This window comes from Quercus lobata, chromosome 4 (assembly GCF_001633185.2).
Source record: "Quercus lobata isolate SW786 chromosome 4, ValleyOak3.0 Primary Assembly, whole genome shotgun sequence".
Lineage (NCBI taxonomy): Eukaryota > Viridiplantae > Streptophyta > Magnoliopsida > Fagales > Fagaceae > Quercus > Quercus lobata.
This window is the reverse complement of record NC_044907.1, coordinates 61,359,265-61,375,565: the sequence shown is the minus strand read 5'-3', so window position 1 is coordinate 61,375,565 and position 16,301 is coordinate 61,359,265. Positions and strand designations below refer to the sequence as shown.

The 16,301-nt window shown below is 32.4% G+C and overlaps 1 protein-coding gene across 1 annotated transcript; it reads left to right on the top strand.

Annotated features, from left to right (window-relative positions):
- The first annotated feature begins 13,468 nt into the window (after positions 1–13,468).
- LOC115985529 lies at positions 13,469–14,610 on the top strand. The gene is made up of 3 exons (XM_031108470.1): positions 13,469–13,840; positions 13,915–13,997; positions 14,103–14,610. Exons 1-3 carry the CDS (start codon positions 13,469–13,471, stop codon positions 14,608–14,610), a joined length of 963 nt encoding a protein of 320 aa, XP_030964330.1.
- The last annotated feature ends 1,691 nt before the right edge of the window (positions 14,611–16,301 follow it).

Genomic DNA, 16,301 nt, shown 5'->3' with positions numbered 1-16,301 from the left:
TTCTAGGTTGTTCAACTCCTTTCCACCTCGCCGTATTGGTCGGCGAACCTACTTTTGATTACAACACACTGCCCAAAGATTGATTGCAATTTTTTTTAAGGGCATCAAGTTATTTTCCTTTGGCAATATTATGATTGTCAATAATAACCAATGGGTCTTATGGTTGAGGGCTGAGATAGGGGTGTCAAACGTATAACCATACACAATAATAATTGGGCTTCAACAATGTATCCTTTGCAAAGAAATCATAGTAGTTACTATAAAATTGTAGTTACTGCTCCTAAGCCGCTAGATCTGACTTGAGTTCTAGAACTTGTATTTTATTTAGATTATTGTACAGTGTTACTTATGGTTTGTGGTTTATCAAATTGTTTCTCATTTTATATGCGTATAAATCTATCAACTGTTGTTTGCTATATGCATGGTATGTTTGATAAAATGTCTCAAAAAGATTGTATTATGTGACACAAATGAGGCAAATTTTGGTTTTCTTTGATGATTTTTTGACATAATTATTGTTCATTTTTTGACTGATTTGAGTTGCATTATAATAATAACTTTTTGCTAGCATATTTTAGTTGCTATGACAACATGGTCTTTAGAAATTAGCTATCTTTAACTTTTTCGTTGTCCCCTTCCCATTGCTTACACTTCATTTGAACTGACATGCTATGGTTTTTGAAAGTTTTTGAGCACTGTGCTTAGTCCTAAGATTGGCCTTAAGTTGAGGTTTTGTATTAGTTGCCTTGAGCTTCCCTTAAGTCTCAAGGGACTGCTTTTCTACTTCTATACTTTTTTGCTTAATGCATAATGGGTTCTCTCCATGATTGCCTCTTTTGAATGTTTGAGTTTCATAAATTGTGCTTCACTTGGGAGAAAAAAATTTTTTGTTTAGTACTTAATGGTTGTTCGCCTTATACATGTTCATAATATTTTGTTATGGTACAGATTTACTCTGTCTTATTTTGAACTGTTAAGTTGGGTAAAACAAAATGGGCATGTCATGGAGGTGGAGGTTGGCTATTATGGTCAAATCAGAACCAAAGGCATGTGGATGAAACTTTGAAGTTAGTAGTCGATTTGGTGCAAACAACCTGTACACTTGCTATGGAATATATGGAAGCTTAGAGAAATAATCAGTCTAGATAGCCTGTTGAAGAGTGTACATGGCCTCCTATAGGTTCATGTTACAAGGTAAATTTTGCCATCAAGAAATTGCAAAACAATAGATGGTGTGGCTTGAAGGTACAATGATAGTGGAAGTCAATGTATAGGAGCTTTATGTACAAGAATAGTAGAAGGAAATGATGTTAGATTACTTGGTTCTTCTATTAGGAATATATTTTTCTCTTATGGCTTTCCTTGAACAAATGGACCAACAGCAAAGATAGCATGTGAAGCAAAGAACTAGTTGGGTTGGCTAGACAATGATGTATTGGATGGAGGAGCGTCCGCCATGTATTAAGACTCTACTAAATAGTGATGTACTTGCTCAATGAAAAAAAGAATCAAATGTATTTGTAGCATTTTCCAGTGGAATTTCTTGCTTCCTTTCGGCATTTTTACTACAATGTTACTCCAAAAATATTTTAAATCATATTTTTTTTCTACAGAAAGTTGTGCTATTACCCCAGTCCATTAAAAATCACTACTCATGTTTTAGTTTTAAAGTTGTAATATCTATTGGACAATATAGTATTTTGTGTTTCAATGTATTGATATTGTTCTTTTTTTAAAACAAAAATAAAAAAATAAAAAAAATTGTCACTAAATTACTTGAATATTTGAATGATATCTTGAATAATCACTAAATATATATAGTATATTATTAATGTCATCTCTTATTCATAAGCATTTCATTTAATTATATAAGTTATTCCAACTAAAATAAAATTAAATGAAGATTTGAAATAATATTTTAAACTACCATAAATAAATATTCAATATAAACTAAAATTAATAAATTATTCTTTTTTAAAATCTTATTTTCAATAGTTTCTCGTGCATTGTACAGGTTGGCAACTAGTTATTGTTATTATTATTATTATTATTATTGGATAAGAATGCATATAAAAACTTAATTAGGAGATTTTACTAATAATTTTTATTCGTAATCTTTTTGCAAGTGGACAATTTTGCAATTTCTGTAGAGAAAATAGTCTCAATAGATTATAAGAACAAATTTTATCCCTAATTGGTCCAATTAATCATTGTTAAGCAACAATTGATATGACATTTTTATTCAGCATATATTTATGAATGTATTGAGATAAGCACTATATTCAAAAAGAGAGATTATGATCCTATTTTGTATACTTCAAAAGAAATAGATTGGGTTTGAAAGTAATAAATATATATATAATTTCCAATTTATGGAGAACACAAAATTCGTTATTTTAAAAAAGAAAGCAATATGACATTGTTTATTTTAGAAAAAAAATTCTTGTCCTTTGTTGGTTTGGTAAAGGGTTATATATAAAAAATAAAAATAAAACATTTCATAATTAATAGTTTAATACATCTAAAATTAAATTCTCTTAAGAGAAAAACATTTTATTACAGATTACTAATCCTAATATATGATTTTATGAATATTTTAGAAAATAAATTATATATTATATTTCATTACAAAAAAAATTAGATATTCCCGCACATCGCACAAGATTGTGACTAGTTATATTTAGAGATTGAGAAGACCGGAAAAAAAAATAAAATAAAATAAAATAAAAATAAAAAAAAATTTTATTTCCTCATACTCTGAAACACCTAAACAACCTCACGTAAATGATAGACCTCTGTCACAACATTCCAAGCATCTTTAATTTGGCTTACAAGCTCGTCCTAGCAATGGGCTCTGTAGCCAAAGGCCTTGTAGCTGAATTGGCACCTCCCCATGCATAAAGTGCTTGAGAGTTTAGGAAGGAAAGGGTTCTAGCTGTGGGATTAGCAGCACGTTGTAATTATCTCTCAAAAAAAAAATTAGCAATGGGCTCCGTATGATAACACCTAAGGAAACCTAATCATAACATTATAAAATTTTAACATTCTAAAAATTATGATTTGATTAAAAAAAATTGTATTAGAGTATAATTTTTTTGTATTAGAGTATAATTTTTACAACAGTATAACCTTAGAGTACCCATTTTATTTGTATAGTGGCATTAATTTAGCCAAGAATAATTGGCTAAAGGGATAACTAAAAGATTAACTGCAATTATCTTTAATGCATATATAATTGTAATTCCATTTCTAAGTTAAATCATAGATATTTATTGGAACAATGTTAAAATTATTATATAATCAATAAATTAATTTGTGAAAAGCATAATAAAGTATTATTTTTTATATTTGCTAATGTTTGTATTTGTAAAAAGAAAAAATATGTTTATGAGTACAAAAATATTATCCTACTTATGTTTATGTTTATAATCTAGGAATTCAATCCATGATATTGAGCATTTACTTGGTCTGGTCCACATGAACATGTGCCCTTTTGTTCGTGAAATAGCACTTCATTCAAAGAATTGGGAGTCAATGCCTTGTATCACTCTGCTTTATAGGGCCAAATTCGAATTTATGAAAACATTGAAAAGAAAAATAGTTGATTTACAATTTAGAAATTGGGTGATGAAAATCCCAACTTTGACAAAGATTGAACAGAGTGCAACTTTTGAAATCTAATTACATATGAGCAATATTGCCATGATGTTGAACTGGTGCGTCTCAAAGGAATTGTGGAAAATTGGATTTGGCAATGATTAATCAGTCTCCTCGATATTCAAGCCTAATCACTTCATCAGCCCATCTAATGAATGACTCTAAAAACTTCAACAATGTGAATATGCATTGTAGTAGATGTTTAAAGTACGGATTGCAAAACCATTAAAGTGCAATTATTTTAGTAGTCCAGTGGCATGTATTTCATTTCTTGCAGCTAAAATGTTGCTTCCCCTCACTCTAACACAAACCATACATTCCATTCATTTGTATACTTCGCATAGTGGAAGCAGTGGATCCTATTGGTTGGTCTATTAGGATTTATGTTCTGAAATCCAATTTGTGTGGCAGTTTTAATTAAGAAAATTGTTTTATTTTCCCAGATTATATAAACCTTGGACATTATAATCCAATCAATGAATAGTCCATTAGTTGGATTCATTTTTTGCATGTTAAAATACTTGTTAGTTTGGCAAATGCTTTTCCATTAAATTACTAAAAATTTAAGATATTCATTTGCAAAATACGCTAGCATTTTCACTTGGTCAGTGGTGGAGCCAGGAATTTATCTTTGGAAGAGCTATATATAAATTTTTTTTTTTTTTTTGGGTATGAAATGTAAAATAGTAATGTGCAATTATTTTGGGCTTTTTCTTTTTGCTTGAAAGGCCCTAACATATTGTTAAGTGGACCAAATTATGGACCAAAGTTTAATTTTATTGGGCATAAAAAAAAAAAATAAAAAAAAAAACTTATGGTGGTTACAAATATTTTTTTAAGGGTAGACAATGTTATAATAGGGGCCAAAATGATAAGGTTATTTAAAATTTTTCAAATTATTTAAGATATTTCCAAAAAAAAAAATTCCCCACCCCCCCCCCCAAAAATCTTTTAATAGCTATGCCACTGCACTTGGTACTTGAGGGTCAATTTAAGAATGGTCAAAAGAACTAAAAAATTCCTAAGGAATGTGTAGAACTTAGTAAAAAAAAAAAAAAAAAAAAAAGCCAATAGTCATAAATATCAACATTGATGCATAAATTTAAAATACGTATGATACATTTGACATTACAAAATATATTTATAAAATAAATTTTTAAAAAGCCTAAATAAATTCAAAATTGATAGAATTTTTTTTATTTAAATATATTATAATGCTTCTAGTCGTCAAAAAAAAAAACTATACATTTATGAGTACAATAATATTCTCCTTTTTATGTTTATATTTATGTTATTGTTGGTTGTATTTGAATGTTATCTTTAGAAAGGAATTTTAAATGTTATATACCTATAACCGTTTTACCCTTAAAAAAAATCGTACAACTGATAAATTAGAGTGTTTAGAATATGGCCACCGTAAACAAGTTCATCTGCTTCAAGTTTTTGCCTAGATTGCACTAGTATCTTCAAGAGTTAGTTTAGGAAGCGATTGCAAATTACCATAAAATTAGAAATTTCATCTTGTCTTACCAGCATGTAAAGTTATTTCAATTGAACCCATCCAAATTTACAAAATTTTATTTTTTAATTTTGAAAACTACTACATCAATTCCTCTTTTGCCCCACCTTTGAATTTATTCTTAAAAAAGAAGTGAAAGGCATGTTTGAAAACATTGTCTTTTTAGAGGATATTTTCTCTCAAGAAAGGTATTGCTACATACTAGTATGCAGCAATTGTTGCATAATGGGTTATGTGACAACAACAACAACAACAACAACAAAAAAAAAAAAAGCAACATGTGTCCAGGGGTCTTGTGTAATGCACATAATCAAGTGGACTCTTAGACACTTGTCACTTTCTCTTTGCTACTACTTAAACCTATATGCATCAATTGCTGCATACTTGTAAGCAGCAAAACTTTTCCCTTTTCTCCCATTCTAAGAAGTTTGCAAAAGGATAACTTTGGAGTATCCATTCTCTTGGATACAACCAAACCTATAAATAGCAATTCTTGAGAACTCCAAAGATACATATATAAATAATGAAGAGACACCATTAAAGAGTCATGACCCGCAAATATCATTAAAAATAGTTTACCAGCAATTAATAATGGTCAAAATTCAAGTTAGGCATTCTTGTCTGCATAATTCTAAAAAAAATACTAAAACTATGAATCAACTCCAGAGTGAACCTCAAACAACCAAAAGAAAATTGGATTAAATACTCTTTTAACCTCAAAATGTCCAACTATATATATATTGTTAGGATTAGTGCCCTTAATCCTATTGTATAATGCTATGTATGACATTATGTATGACTTAATGTTGTAATTAATAAAACTGTTTTATTGTAATCTAAAATAATGGTAACATGAATATTTGGACATTATCATATAGTCCATGAAATGCATAGTATGTAATTTAGTCACAGAAGATATAAAACACAAGTTCTTTGTAAACTCAGAATTTTAGTTCATAGTCGATGATGAAATTGGGCATTTCATCTGCGAAAACTATAACATATCAATTAAGATGATTTGTCTTGATTATTGAAGTGGAGAACTCTAGTTGGTATGTTGATATGTTTTAAGAGTTAAAACATATTGAACTGGACCGTTGTGAGATTTATTATTCTCCTAATGACTGTAAAATGAATAATAAATCTTACAACTCCTATTTACATGAACTCTTAATCTTAAGAGAATAATGGACCTGATCATGAAGTGTAAGTTTCTTTGATATATTAGGAGTCAGATCTAAAGTCACGATCAAAACCTCAGTATGTTGAGCAGCCACATTTAGTATTGAGGGAACATATATTCTTAAGATAGAATTCATAATCTCTTAACGGAGATATAAAATATTCCCTTGAGATAAATTTAATGGGTTTGGTTATTCAAAGTGTTAGGCCTAACCACTTTAGTAAGGAGTTACTAAAGTATATATTTATGAAATTGGATTTCATAAATATATGATGATTAACTTAAAGGATTAAACCGGGTACTCAATGACTAAGATGTAGTAATCTTTAAAGTGGCAATCTACATTCATAACTTTGTATTATTACGAATATTTTATAAAGGGGTTGCATGTACAATAAAATCTTGGGATATAATTTATTAATAAGACCTAAAGTGCAATTATATTTATATAGTGGTATTAAATATAATTAATGGTAACTTTGGACTTGTCAAGAGTTGACAGAAAAGCCCAAGGTCCATTGGAGCTAGAATCTTATTTGTTCCCTTTTAGTCCCACTCCAAGCCACATACTTAAAACCCAATTGGAATGGCCTAAAAGGTTAGCTCAATTAGATAATCAGTTAGACATAAAGGGAGAAACATACAGAATTTTGAAAGAAGAAAAAGAGACACTATTGTGAAATGGTGTGTATGTGTAAGTGTAAGCCACTCACTTATTCTCCCTTGGACTGATTGAGAGACCACACTTCTTGGGCATTAGTGGAATTAGAGTAAAGATTAAAAGTGTTTCCAAGTACATCTAATATTTGGTTTTGAATTTCACCACACCAAGGTACACTTTCTTGTTCTTAAATTCTGAAATTTATATAGTACATGTTATCAATTGCGAATGAAGTAGATCCATTAATTTTCTGTTGCGTATGTTTTGCATGAGATGCAAACCATGTTTAACCAACATATATATATATACATATATTTGCCAAAACTTAGAGAAAAAATAATATATGAAAACCTACAAATTTGAAGTACTAACTAAAAAATGAACTAGGTAACCCAAATTGAAATGATAATAACTCAACAATGTATCTCTCTTTACTATTTTCTCTCAAAATTTGGAAAATCTCTTTACTATTTTCTCTCAAAATTTGGAAAAATCTCCCCCACTTCTTATCAATGTCCTCTCTTTTATACTCCCCATCCCTCCCTTTTTTCATCCTTATCCCTTCTTTCATGTGCTTCATTTTCTTCTCCGGCACAAGCATCAACATAAGCTGTCTTTATTTAATTAGGCAACCTTCTGTCCCATCGGGCTCTTCTTTTCTCAATGTTATAATGAACAGAGACTTTTAGGGTTTTTTGTCTTATTCTGATCAGTTATCCAACATTAAATACAAGTGTATCAAGCAGGTTGTTGTAGATCTATCAAGAAGCTTTAGAAGGCATTCTCAGATAGCCACATATGCCACTAAATTATTCCTTAAAAACTCGGAATTTAAGTTAACATTGTTAGTCTAGTAGAAGCGCTTCACCTCGGATGGATTCAATGGTGATTTATGATCAGATCCAAGATGGCGAGGCCCTTTGGGCCAGGATCCAAGGTACAAACCATTTGGGAAGGCTTTCACTGAATTCTTGGTAACGTACCCTTCGGTTTGTAATCCGAGGTGTGTACCCTTCAAGAAGGCTTTTCAGGCTTTTCATCCCGAAGGAATATATTTTAAGCCTGTTTTAGCCCATAGCCCAATGTTATTTGGGCTTTGTCAATCTATTATTTGGGCTCTATAAGCCAATTATATGATCTATATGGAATTAAATATTTAGAAATAGAAATTCATTTCTAAATATTTGATTGTTAATATAACATCATATACCCATATATATATATACCCATATTATTCTAGTTTTTGATAGGGAATTATATAATTATCGAATTATTTTCACGTTGTCGTCCATCAGATCCATTAGATGTATGTATTTATTTATTAATTTAATCACATGAAAAAAGAAGTATATATTATCTCATTCAATGGGCTCCATAATTATACCTTCAATTTTTTATGATATTAGCCAACATTATATTTTGCCAACATTACCATTTGGGAACCTAACAAGGTCGTCAAGAAGTTTTTCAAGTATCACTTCAACTCTTTTGCTAATTTATGGGAAATGTTTCTGAGGATGAGGGAAAGGTTGGATCTTAACCTTGTTGCCACACTTTTCTGGTATATCTAGAATCGAAGAAATTCAGTGAGAGTAAGGGAGGTTGTGGTGGAGATTTATAAGATTCATCAAAGAGCAATGGTTTTTCTTCAAGATTATTAGCATGTTCATGGGCCCACTATTCACCCCACCTAGCAATCAGCTCGAGCCATCCGTTGGAACCCTCCCATCTACTCCCATCTCAAAATTAATCTTGATGGTGCCACTTTCAACAACCTGGGAGCTACTAGTTTAGGAGTGGTAGTGCGTGACTCTGTAGGTTATGTTATTGGTGCCATGTGTTAAAGGGTATCTCTACCTACACCCCCCCAGCTGTGGTTGAGGCATTGGCTTGTAGGAGGGCGCTGGTTTTTGCAAAAGAATTATGTGTTTCAGAGTGTTCTGTAGAGGGTAATGCTAAGGTAATCATCAACGCCATCCTAGCTAGAGACACAAGAAACCTAGAGTATGGACATTTGATTGGTGATATTCTGGTGTTAGCTACTAATCTTGGTTTATGTAATTTTTCTTTTGTTAAACGTATAGGCAATTTAGTTGCCCACTTCTTAACCAGAAAAGTTGTTCTTGTAGTGAGCTTCAGGTATGGATTGAGTCCACTCCTAATGATATAGCTCCTCTTGTCACTCGTGATTCCTTGTAATTTTGTTTTCTTCTGCAATAATATTGACCCATGGGTCAATTTTCTCAACCAAAAAAAAAAAAAGCCAACATTATATTTAATGACTAAGAAAATTGAAAAGAGCAGTAATTGTTTCCTCATACTCTGGAACTCCTAAACAACCTCATGTAAATGATAAACCTACCATCACAGCATTCCAAGCATCTTTAATTTGGTGAACAAGCTCGTCATATATAACAATGGGCTCCATATGATAACACCTAAGGAAACCAAATCATAACATTATGATTAAGTTTGTCATACTTAATCATAATTTTAACATTCTTAAAATTATGATTTGATAAAAAAAAATGTTTATTAGAATATAATTTTTACAACAATATAACTTTAAAGTACCCATTTTATTTGTATAGTGGTATTAATTTAGCCAAGATTAATTGGCTAAAAGGATAACTATAAGATTAACCATAATTATATTTAATGCATGCATGATTGTAATTCCATTTCTAAATTAAATAATCGATATTCCTCGCCACAATATTAAAATTATTATATAATCAATAAATTGATTTGTAAAAAGCATAATAAGGTCACATATTGATAGAATTCATTTTTATATTTGCTAATGTTTGTATTTATAAAAAGAAATATGTTTTTGTACAAAAATATTCTATTGTTTATGTTTATGTTTAGAATCTAGGAATTCAATCCATGATATTGAGCATTTACTTGGTCTAGTCTGTATGAACATGTGCCCTTCTTTCCGTGAAATAGTTCATAATTCAAAGAACTGGGAGTCAATGCCTTGTGGCACACTACTTCATAGGGCCAAATTCGAATTTACAAAAACATTGAAATGAAAAATAGTTGATTTAAAGTTGGAAATTAGGTAATGGAAATCCCAACTTTGACAATTGAGGGTTGAACAGAGTTTAACTTTTGAAATCTAATTACATATAAGCAATACTGCCATGATGTTGAACTGGCGCATCTCAAAGGAATTGTGGAAAATTGGATTTGGTGATTATTAAGCAATCTCCTCGATATTCAAGCTTGGTTACTTCATCAACTCATCTAATGAATTACTCTAAAATCTTCAACAATGTGAATATGCACAGTAATTGACGTTAGAAGTATGGATTGCAAAAACTAAAGTTTAATTCTTTCAATAGTCCTTGGGAAATGATTTCGTTTCTTATTGCTATAATGTTGCTTCTTCATACTCTAACACAAACCACAAATATCATTCATTTGTATACTTCCACATAGGGGATGTAGTGGATTCTATTGGTTGATCTATTGGGATTTATGTTCTAAAATCCAATTTGTATGACAATTTTAATTAATAAATTGTTTTATTCTCCCAGATTATATAAATCTTGGACATTATAATCCACTCAATGAATAGTTTATTTATTAGATTTATTTTTTTGCATGTTAAAATAATTGTTAGTTTGGCACATGCTCTTCAATTTAATTACTAAAAATTTAACATATTCATCTACAAAACATTTTCACTTGGTACTTGAGGGTTGATTTAAGAGTGGTCAAAAGAACTAAAAACTTCCTATGGAATGTGCCTAAAATATTATGCAAAAAATAATAATAAATAAATAAATACATGAAGCCAATATTCATAAATATCAACATTGATACGTGGATTCAAAATACACATGATACATATGACATTACTAAATATATGTATTAAATAAATTTTTCAAAACCCTAATAAATTCAAAATTGATATAATTTTTTATATATAAACATTTTCTAATGCTTTTATTTGTCAAAAAAACTTTATATTTATGAGTACAATAAAATTATCCTCGTTATGTTTATGTTTATATTTATGTTATTGTTGCTTTTATTTAAATGTTATCTTCAGAAAGCAATTCTAAATGCTATATACCTATAGCCATTTTACAATTTAAAAAAAATCATACAACTGATCAATTAGAATGTTCAAAATATGGTCACTATAACAAGTTCATCTACTTCAAGTTTTTGCCTAGATTGCACCAGTTTCTTCAAGAGTCAGTTTAGGAAGTGATTGCAAATTATCATAAAATTAGAAATTACATCTTGTCTTGCCAGCATGTAAAGTTAGTTCAATTGAATTTGTCCAAATTAACAAAATATTATTTTATAATTTTGAAAACTGCACATAAGATCCTCTTTTTCTCCACCTTTGAATTTATTTATAAAAAAGAAGAAGAATCAAGAGTTTTCATTTAAGAGGATATTTGCTCCTGAGAGAGATTTTGCTTCATAATGGGTTATGAGGAAGCAAAAAGAAATCAACATGTGTCCAAGGGTCATGTACAATGCACATAATCTGGTGGACTCTTAGACACTTGTCACTTTCTTTTTGCTACCACATAATCATATATACAGCAATTGCTGCATACTTGTAAGCAACAAAATTTTTCCCTTTTCTCCCACTCTAAGAAGTTTGCAAAAGGATTACTTTAAAGTATCCATTCTCTAGGGTACAATAAAACCTATAAATAGCAATTCTTGAGAATTCCAAATATACATATATAAATAATGAAGAGACACCATTGAAGAGTCGTGACCAGCAAAATACCATTAAAAATAGTTTACCAACAGTTAATAATGGTCAAAATTCAAGTTAGGCATTCTTGTTTGCATAATTCTAAAAAAAAAAAATGAAACTTTGAATGAACTCGTATTTAAAATTTTTCTAGAATGATTCATTAAGAGCTAGCATTGGTAGCAGGTGTACCAAATGCTAAAATTTTAGCATTTGACACACTAAACACTAAAAAACACACCTTATGAGCAAATTGGCCCTATTGTGTGGGTGTCAATTAGTTCAACTAGTAAAGTTTCTTATTGTCAAATGAAATATATAGAGTTCGATCTCTGCCTACACCAAAAAATCAATTGATATCTTGGTCTAATGATAAAGAGCAATCGCCGATTAAAACTATCTTTAAAAAAAATAGATCCATTATGTCAAGGCTCATGACTCATTAGACTTATTGCTTTTCACAGACTACGCTTCTATATATCAAATTTACAATTCAAAGTTATAGAAAGCATGCTGTTTAGGGGAGTATTTATGAGTAAATTCATAAGAGTCAAAATAGAACTTAAAATTGAAGATCCTCTCTAGAGCAGGTTCTTCTTGGATAGAAGCCCTCATGCTGATTTGTGGATACAGTTTAAATATGAGAGGGTTGCTGATTTTTGTTATAAATGTGGTAGATTGGGGCATTTAAAGGACAGATGTCCGAGAACTGAATCTACAGCAACAAATTCTAATGGGAAAGAACCTTATGGATTTGGGCCTTGGATGAAAGCGGAGATTGTAGGGAAAAGAACAACAAGATGGGTAGAATTCTTGGCAGACATAGCCAACTCAGATGAAGGAATTCCTGAGGGACACCAAAACTCCATGTAGTCTGAAGCTAACAGGCGTGTAGAATACGTGCTGGAGAAAGCAAGTATTGAGAATTAGTATGAATCCTCAAGTGATCTGGTGGAAGGCTTGAGGAATTTTCTAACAAGATTTGAAGAGTTGGCAGCCAATGTCACCTCAAAGCAGCTTTGTCCAGGTAAACCTCTCCAACCTTCCTCCTTAAGCAAACCAACTACTCTCCCCATGGAAACTGAACTTTCTGATGTCACCAACCCACATGTCTCAAATATCAACCAAACCAATAACTCATCCCAAGATTCTGACTATAGTGAAATCCCAAAAATTCAAACCTTAGATCTTGAAGCATCCAGAAACATCCCACAAATATCAACTCCACTTGACCAACTGAATGGGCCCACAGCTAACTCGGAAATTATGGATCCAACTCTTCTAATTAGGCTTTCATGGACTATTTTTTATAATGAAGGCAAACCCAATTTAACTATCGAGCCTGATCATTAACAAGGCAGTAGTGTAAGTTAGAAGAATGAAACCTACAAGTTGGGAGTGAAAAGGAAATTAGAAGCAGAAGATTGGCTACCTAGCAAAAGGGCTATTAAGCTCACAAAAGTGGGCTTCGGTTTGCTTAAAATAGCCCATCAACCCACCAATCAGACTACTCTAGCCCCAACAGAGAAATACCAGCAAATGCAGCCCCATTCATAAAAAGAAGATGAAAGTTTTGGCTAAGGAACATTCCTATCTACAAACTTGTAGCTCTCCACAAGAGGTAAGCTCTGGAAGTTATCACTCTCCCTGTAATGATCCTTCCCTTACATCCAAAATGGCTGAGGAGGAGGGCCTTACCATGCCCCCAACTCAGCCATGATTGTCCTATCTTGGAATTGTTGTGGCTTGGCTCGAGCTGCGGCAAAGAGAGCTTTACGAGCTTTAATAAGGGATATTGGCCCAGATGTAGTATTTTTATTTGAAACTAAGATTCCCATAGATAGAGTAAGGAAGTTCTTGGTGTCTCTGGGGTTTTATAACTTGGATTTTGTTAATCCCAAAGGGAAGAAAGGTGGGCTTATAGTTGGGTGGAAAATTGGAGTTGATATGGAGATCACTTCAAAGTGTAATAACATGATTAATGGCTTGGTTTTCTTTGATCCAGTAAATGAGCCATGGATGATATCATTGGTGTATGGCCCTCCAAATAGGAATAATAGAGGAACATTTTGGGATGATGTTGATAAGGTAGGAGAAGCCTTTAATGGGGGATGGCTATGTCTTAGGGATTTTAATCATGTTTTTTCTCAAGCTGATAAAAGGGAGGCAAGCCAATTGCAACTCCATCCAAAGGAGGTCCAAATGCTGTAATTGATAAAAATGGTCTTATTGACCTTCAGTTCTCGTAAGATCCTTATACTTGGTCGAATAAGAGGGAGGGCTTAGCAAATATCAAGGAAAGACTAGATCGTGGGTTTGCAAATGAGATATGGAGATTCATTTTCCCTAGAGCTACTGTTAAACATGTTCCGGCCTCATCATCAGACCATTCCCCAATAGTCCTTAATACTAATGGAGAACAGGGACAAGGCAAAAAGCCTTTCAAGTTTGTCGAAGCATGGACTAGAGATGAAACCAGCATGTTTGTTGTTGAGAATGCTTGGAAGAAAGGGTTCAATGGGACCCCTATGTTCAAAGTTTGCAAGAAGATTAAGGAGACGAAGGAAGACTTGCATAGATGGAATAGAGATTGGTTTGGAAATATCCAGACCAAGATTAAGGAGAAATGGAATCAACTTGATCAAATCCAGAAGGAAGAGCCCACATCAGAGAACTTGGAGAAAGAAGCTAATACAAATTTAGAGCTTCATGAGTGGCTGATAAGAGAGGAATCATTATGGAAACAAAAATCTCAAACCAAATGGCTACCAGCAACAGATTTAAATACAAAATTCGTCCATCTCTCAACAATTGTTAGGAGAAGGAGGAATGCAATTGACTTTCTAAAAAATCAATAGGAGAATTGGATCTTAAGCAGAGAAGATATTGGAAAATGCTTTGTGGAATTTTTTACAGGTTTGTTTAATCATCCAGTCCTTCTATTCCAAATAATTTAGATGGCCTTATTTCTCCAAGTTTATCCCAAGATGACATAGAGATGTTAACAAAGATTCCCACTGCAGATGAAATCAAAAAAGTGGTATTTAGCATGGGATCTAACAAGGCTCCTGGCCCTGATGGGATGTCAGCCCTCTTCTTCAAGTTCTATTGGAATGTCATAGGTGGAAAAGTTATTGAAGCAGTCATTAGCTTTTTCAATAGGAGGTATATGCTAAAAGAGATCAACCACTCGTTCATTGCTCTCATTCCTAAGGGGAATAACGCAGCTTTTGTCAATCAATTTAGACCGATAAGCTTATGTAATGTTCTTTACAAAATCATCTCCAAACTTCTTGCAAACAAACTCAAGCAGGTTTTAAACAAGTTAATTTCCCCTTGGCAAATAGCATTTATACCAGGCCGCAATATCCAAGAGAACACATTTCTTGCCCAAGAAATTCTCCACTCAATGAAAAAGAAGAAAGGGAAAACATGATGGTTGGCTCTAAAAATTGATATGGAAAAGGCTTATGACCGCCTGGAATGGAATTTCCTTGAAAAAGTTCTCCAATGCTTTAGATTCCCGTCTATCTGGATTCAATGGGTGATGCAATGTGTGTCTGCTACATCTTTCTCCATTCTTATCAATGGTAGCCCATTTGGTTTCTTCAAACCTCAAAGAGGGGTAAGACAAGGAGACCCTCTTTCCCCATTCCTTTTTGTTTTGGTTGTGGAGGTATTAGCCCGGTTGATTGAAGAGAAGCCCATGCAGTGGCATAAAAGGCTGTAAGTTAACTCGAGATTTAATTCCCTTTACTCATCTTCAATTTGCAGATGATCTCTTTATATTTGCTCAAGCAAATGAAGGAAACTTGGGGAGAATTAAAGCTTGCTTGGATACTTTCTCAAATTGGTCTGGGCAGAAGATAAATTACTTCAAGTCAGTCATTATATTTAGCAAGAACACTTCCCGTACCCAAAAATCTCAGCTAGCAAACTTCATTGGTATAAATGCCTCAAACAAGGAGAAGTACCTAGGCATTCCAATAGCATCTGGTAGGGATATAAAAGCAGTAGTTGAGGAAATAATTGAGAAAGTTAAACAACGTTTGCAAGGCTAGAAGATGAAATCTCTTTCACAAGCTGGTAGAGCCACTCTTATTACATCAGTGGCTTCCTCCATCCCTTCATATCAAGCTTCGTATCTCATTCTTCCCCCTCAAACTTGTTCCAAGCTTGATGCTCTAAACCAAAAATTTTGGTGGGGATCAAAGGAGGAAATTAAGCATGAATGTTGTCTCAAAAGCTGGAACTCAATTTGCACCCCTAAAGATGTTGGCGGTCTTGGTATCAAAAAAATGGCAGATATGAATAAAGCTCTAGTGGCAAAAATGACATGGGATGTTGCAAAGGGAGTGAATAAAATGTGGGTTAATATTTTCGAAATAGAAACTTTATGAAAATGCCCACTCCTAGAGGCGCTTCATGGGCATCTCAAAGCATCTTCCAGTGCAGGGAGGTTATCAAAATAGGGATGTGTCACCGAATCAGCAATGGTCTTAACACTTGGATATTGGAAGACCCATGGATTCCCAATGAACCTGAATTT

Excerpts from the sequence above, each read along its gene's own strand:
- LOC115985529 (XM_031108470.1), top strand. The coding sequence starts at position 13,469 with ATGATTGTCCTATCTTGGAATTGTTGTGGCTTGGCTCGAGCTGCGGCA. Across the intron at positions 13,841-13,914 it reads TTTGGGATGATGTTGATAAG|GGAGGCAAGCCAATTGCAAC; the intron begins GTAGGAGAAGCC and ends AGCTGATAAAAG. Across the intron at positions 13,998-14,102 it reads CTTATTGACCTTCAGTTCTC|AGCTACTGTTAAACATGTTC; the intron begins GTAAGATCCTTA and ends CATTTTCCCTAG.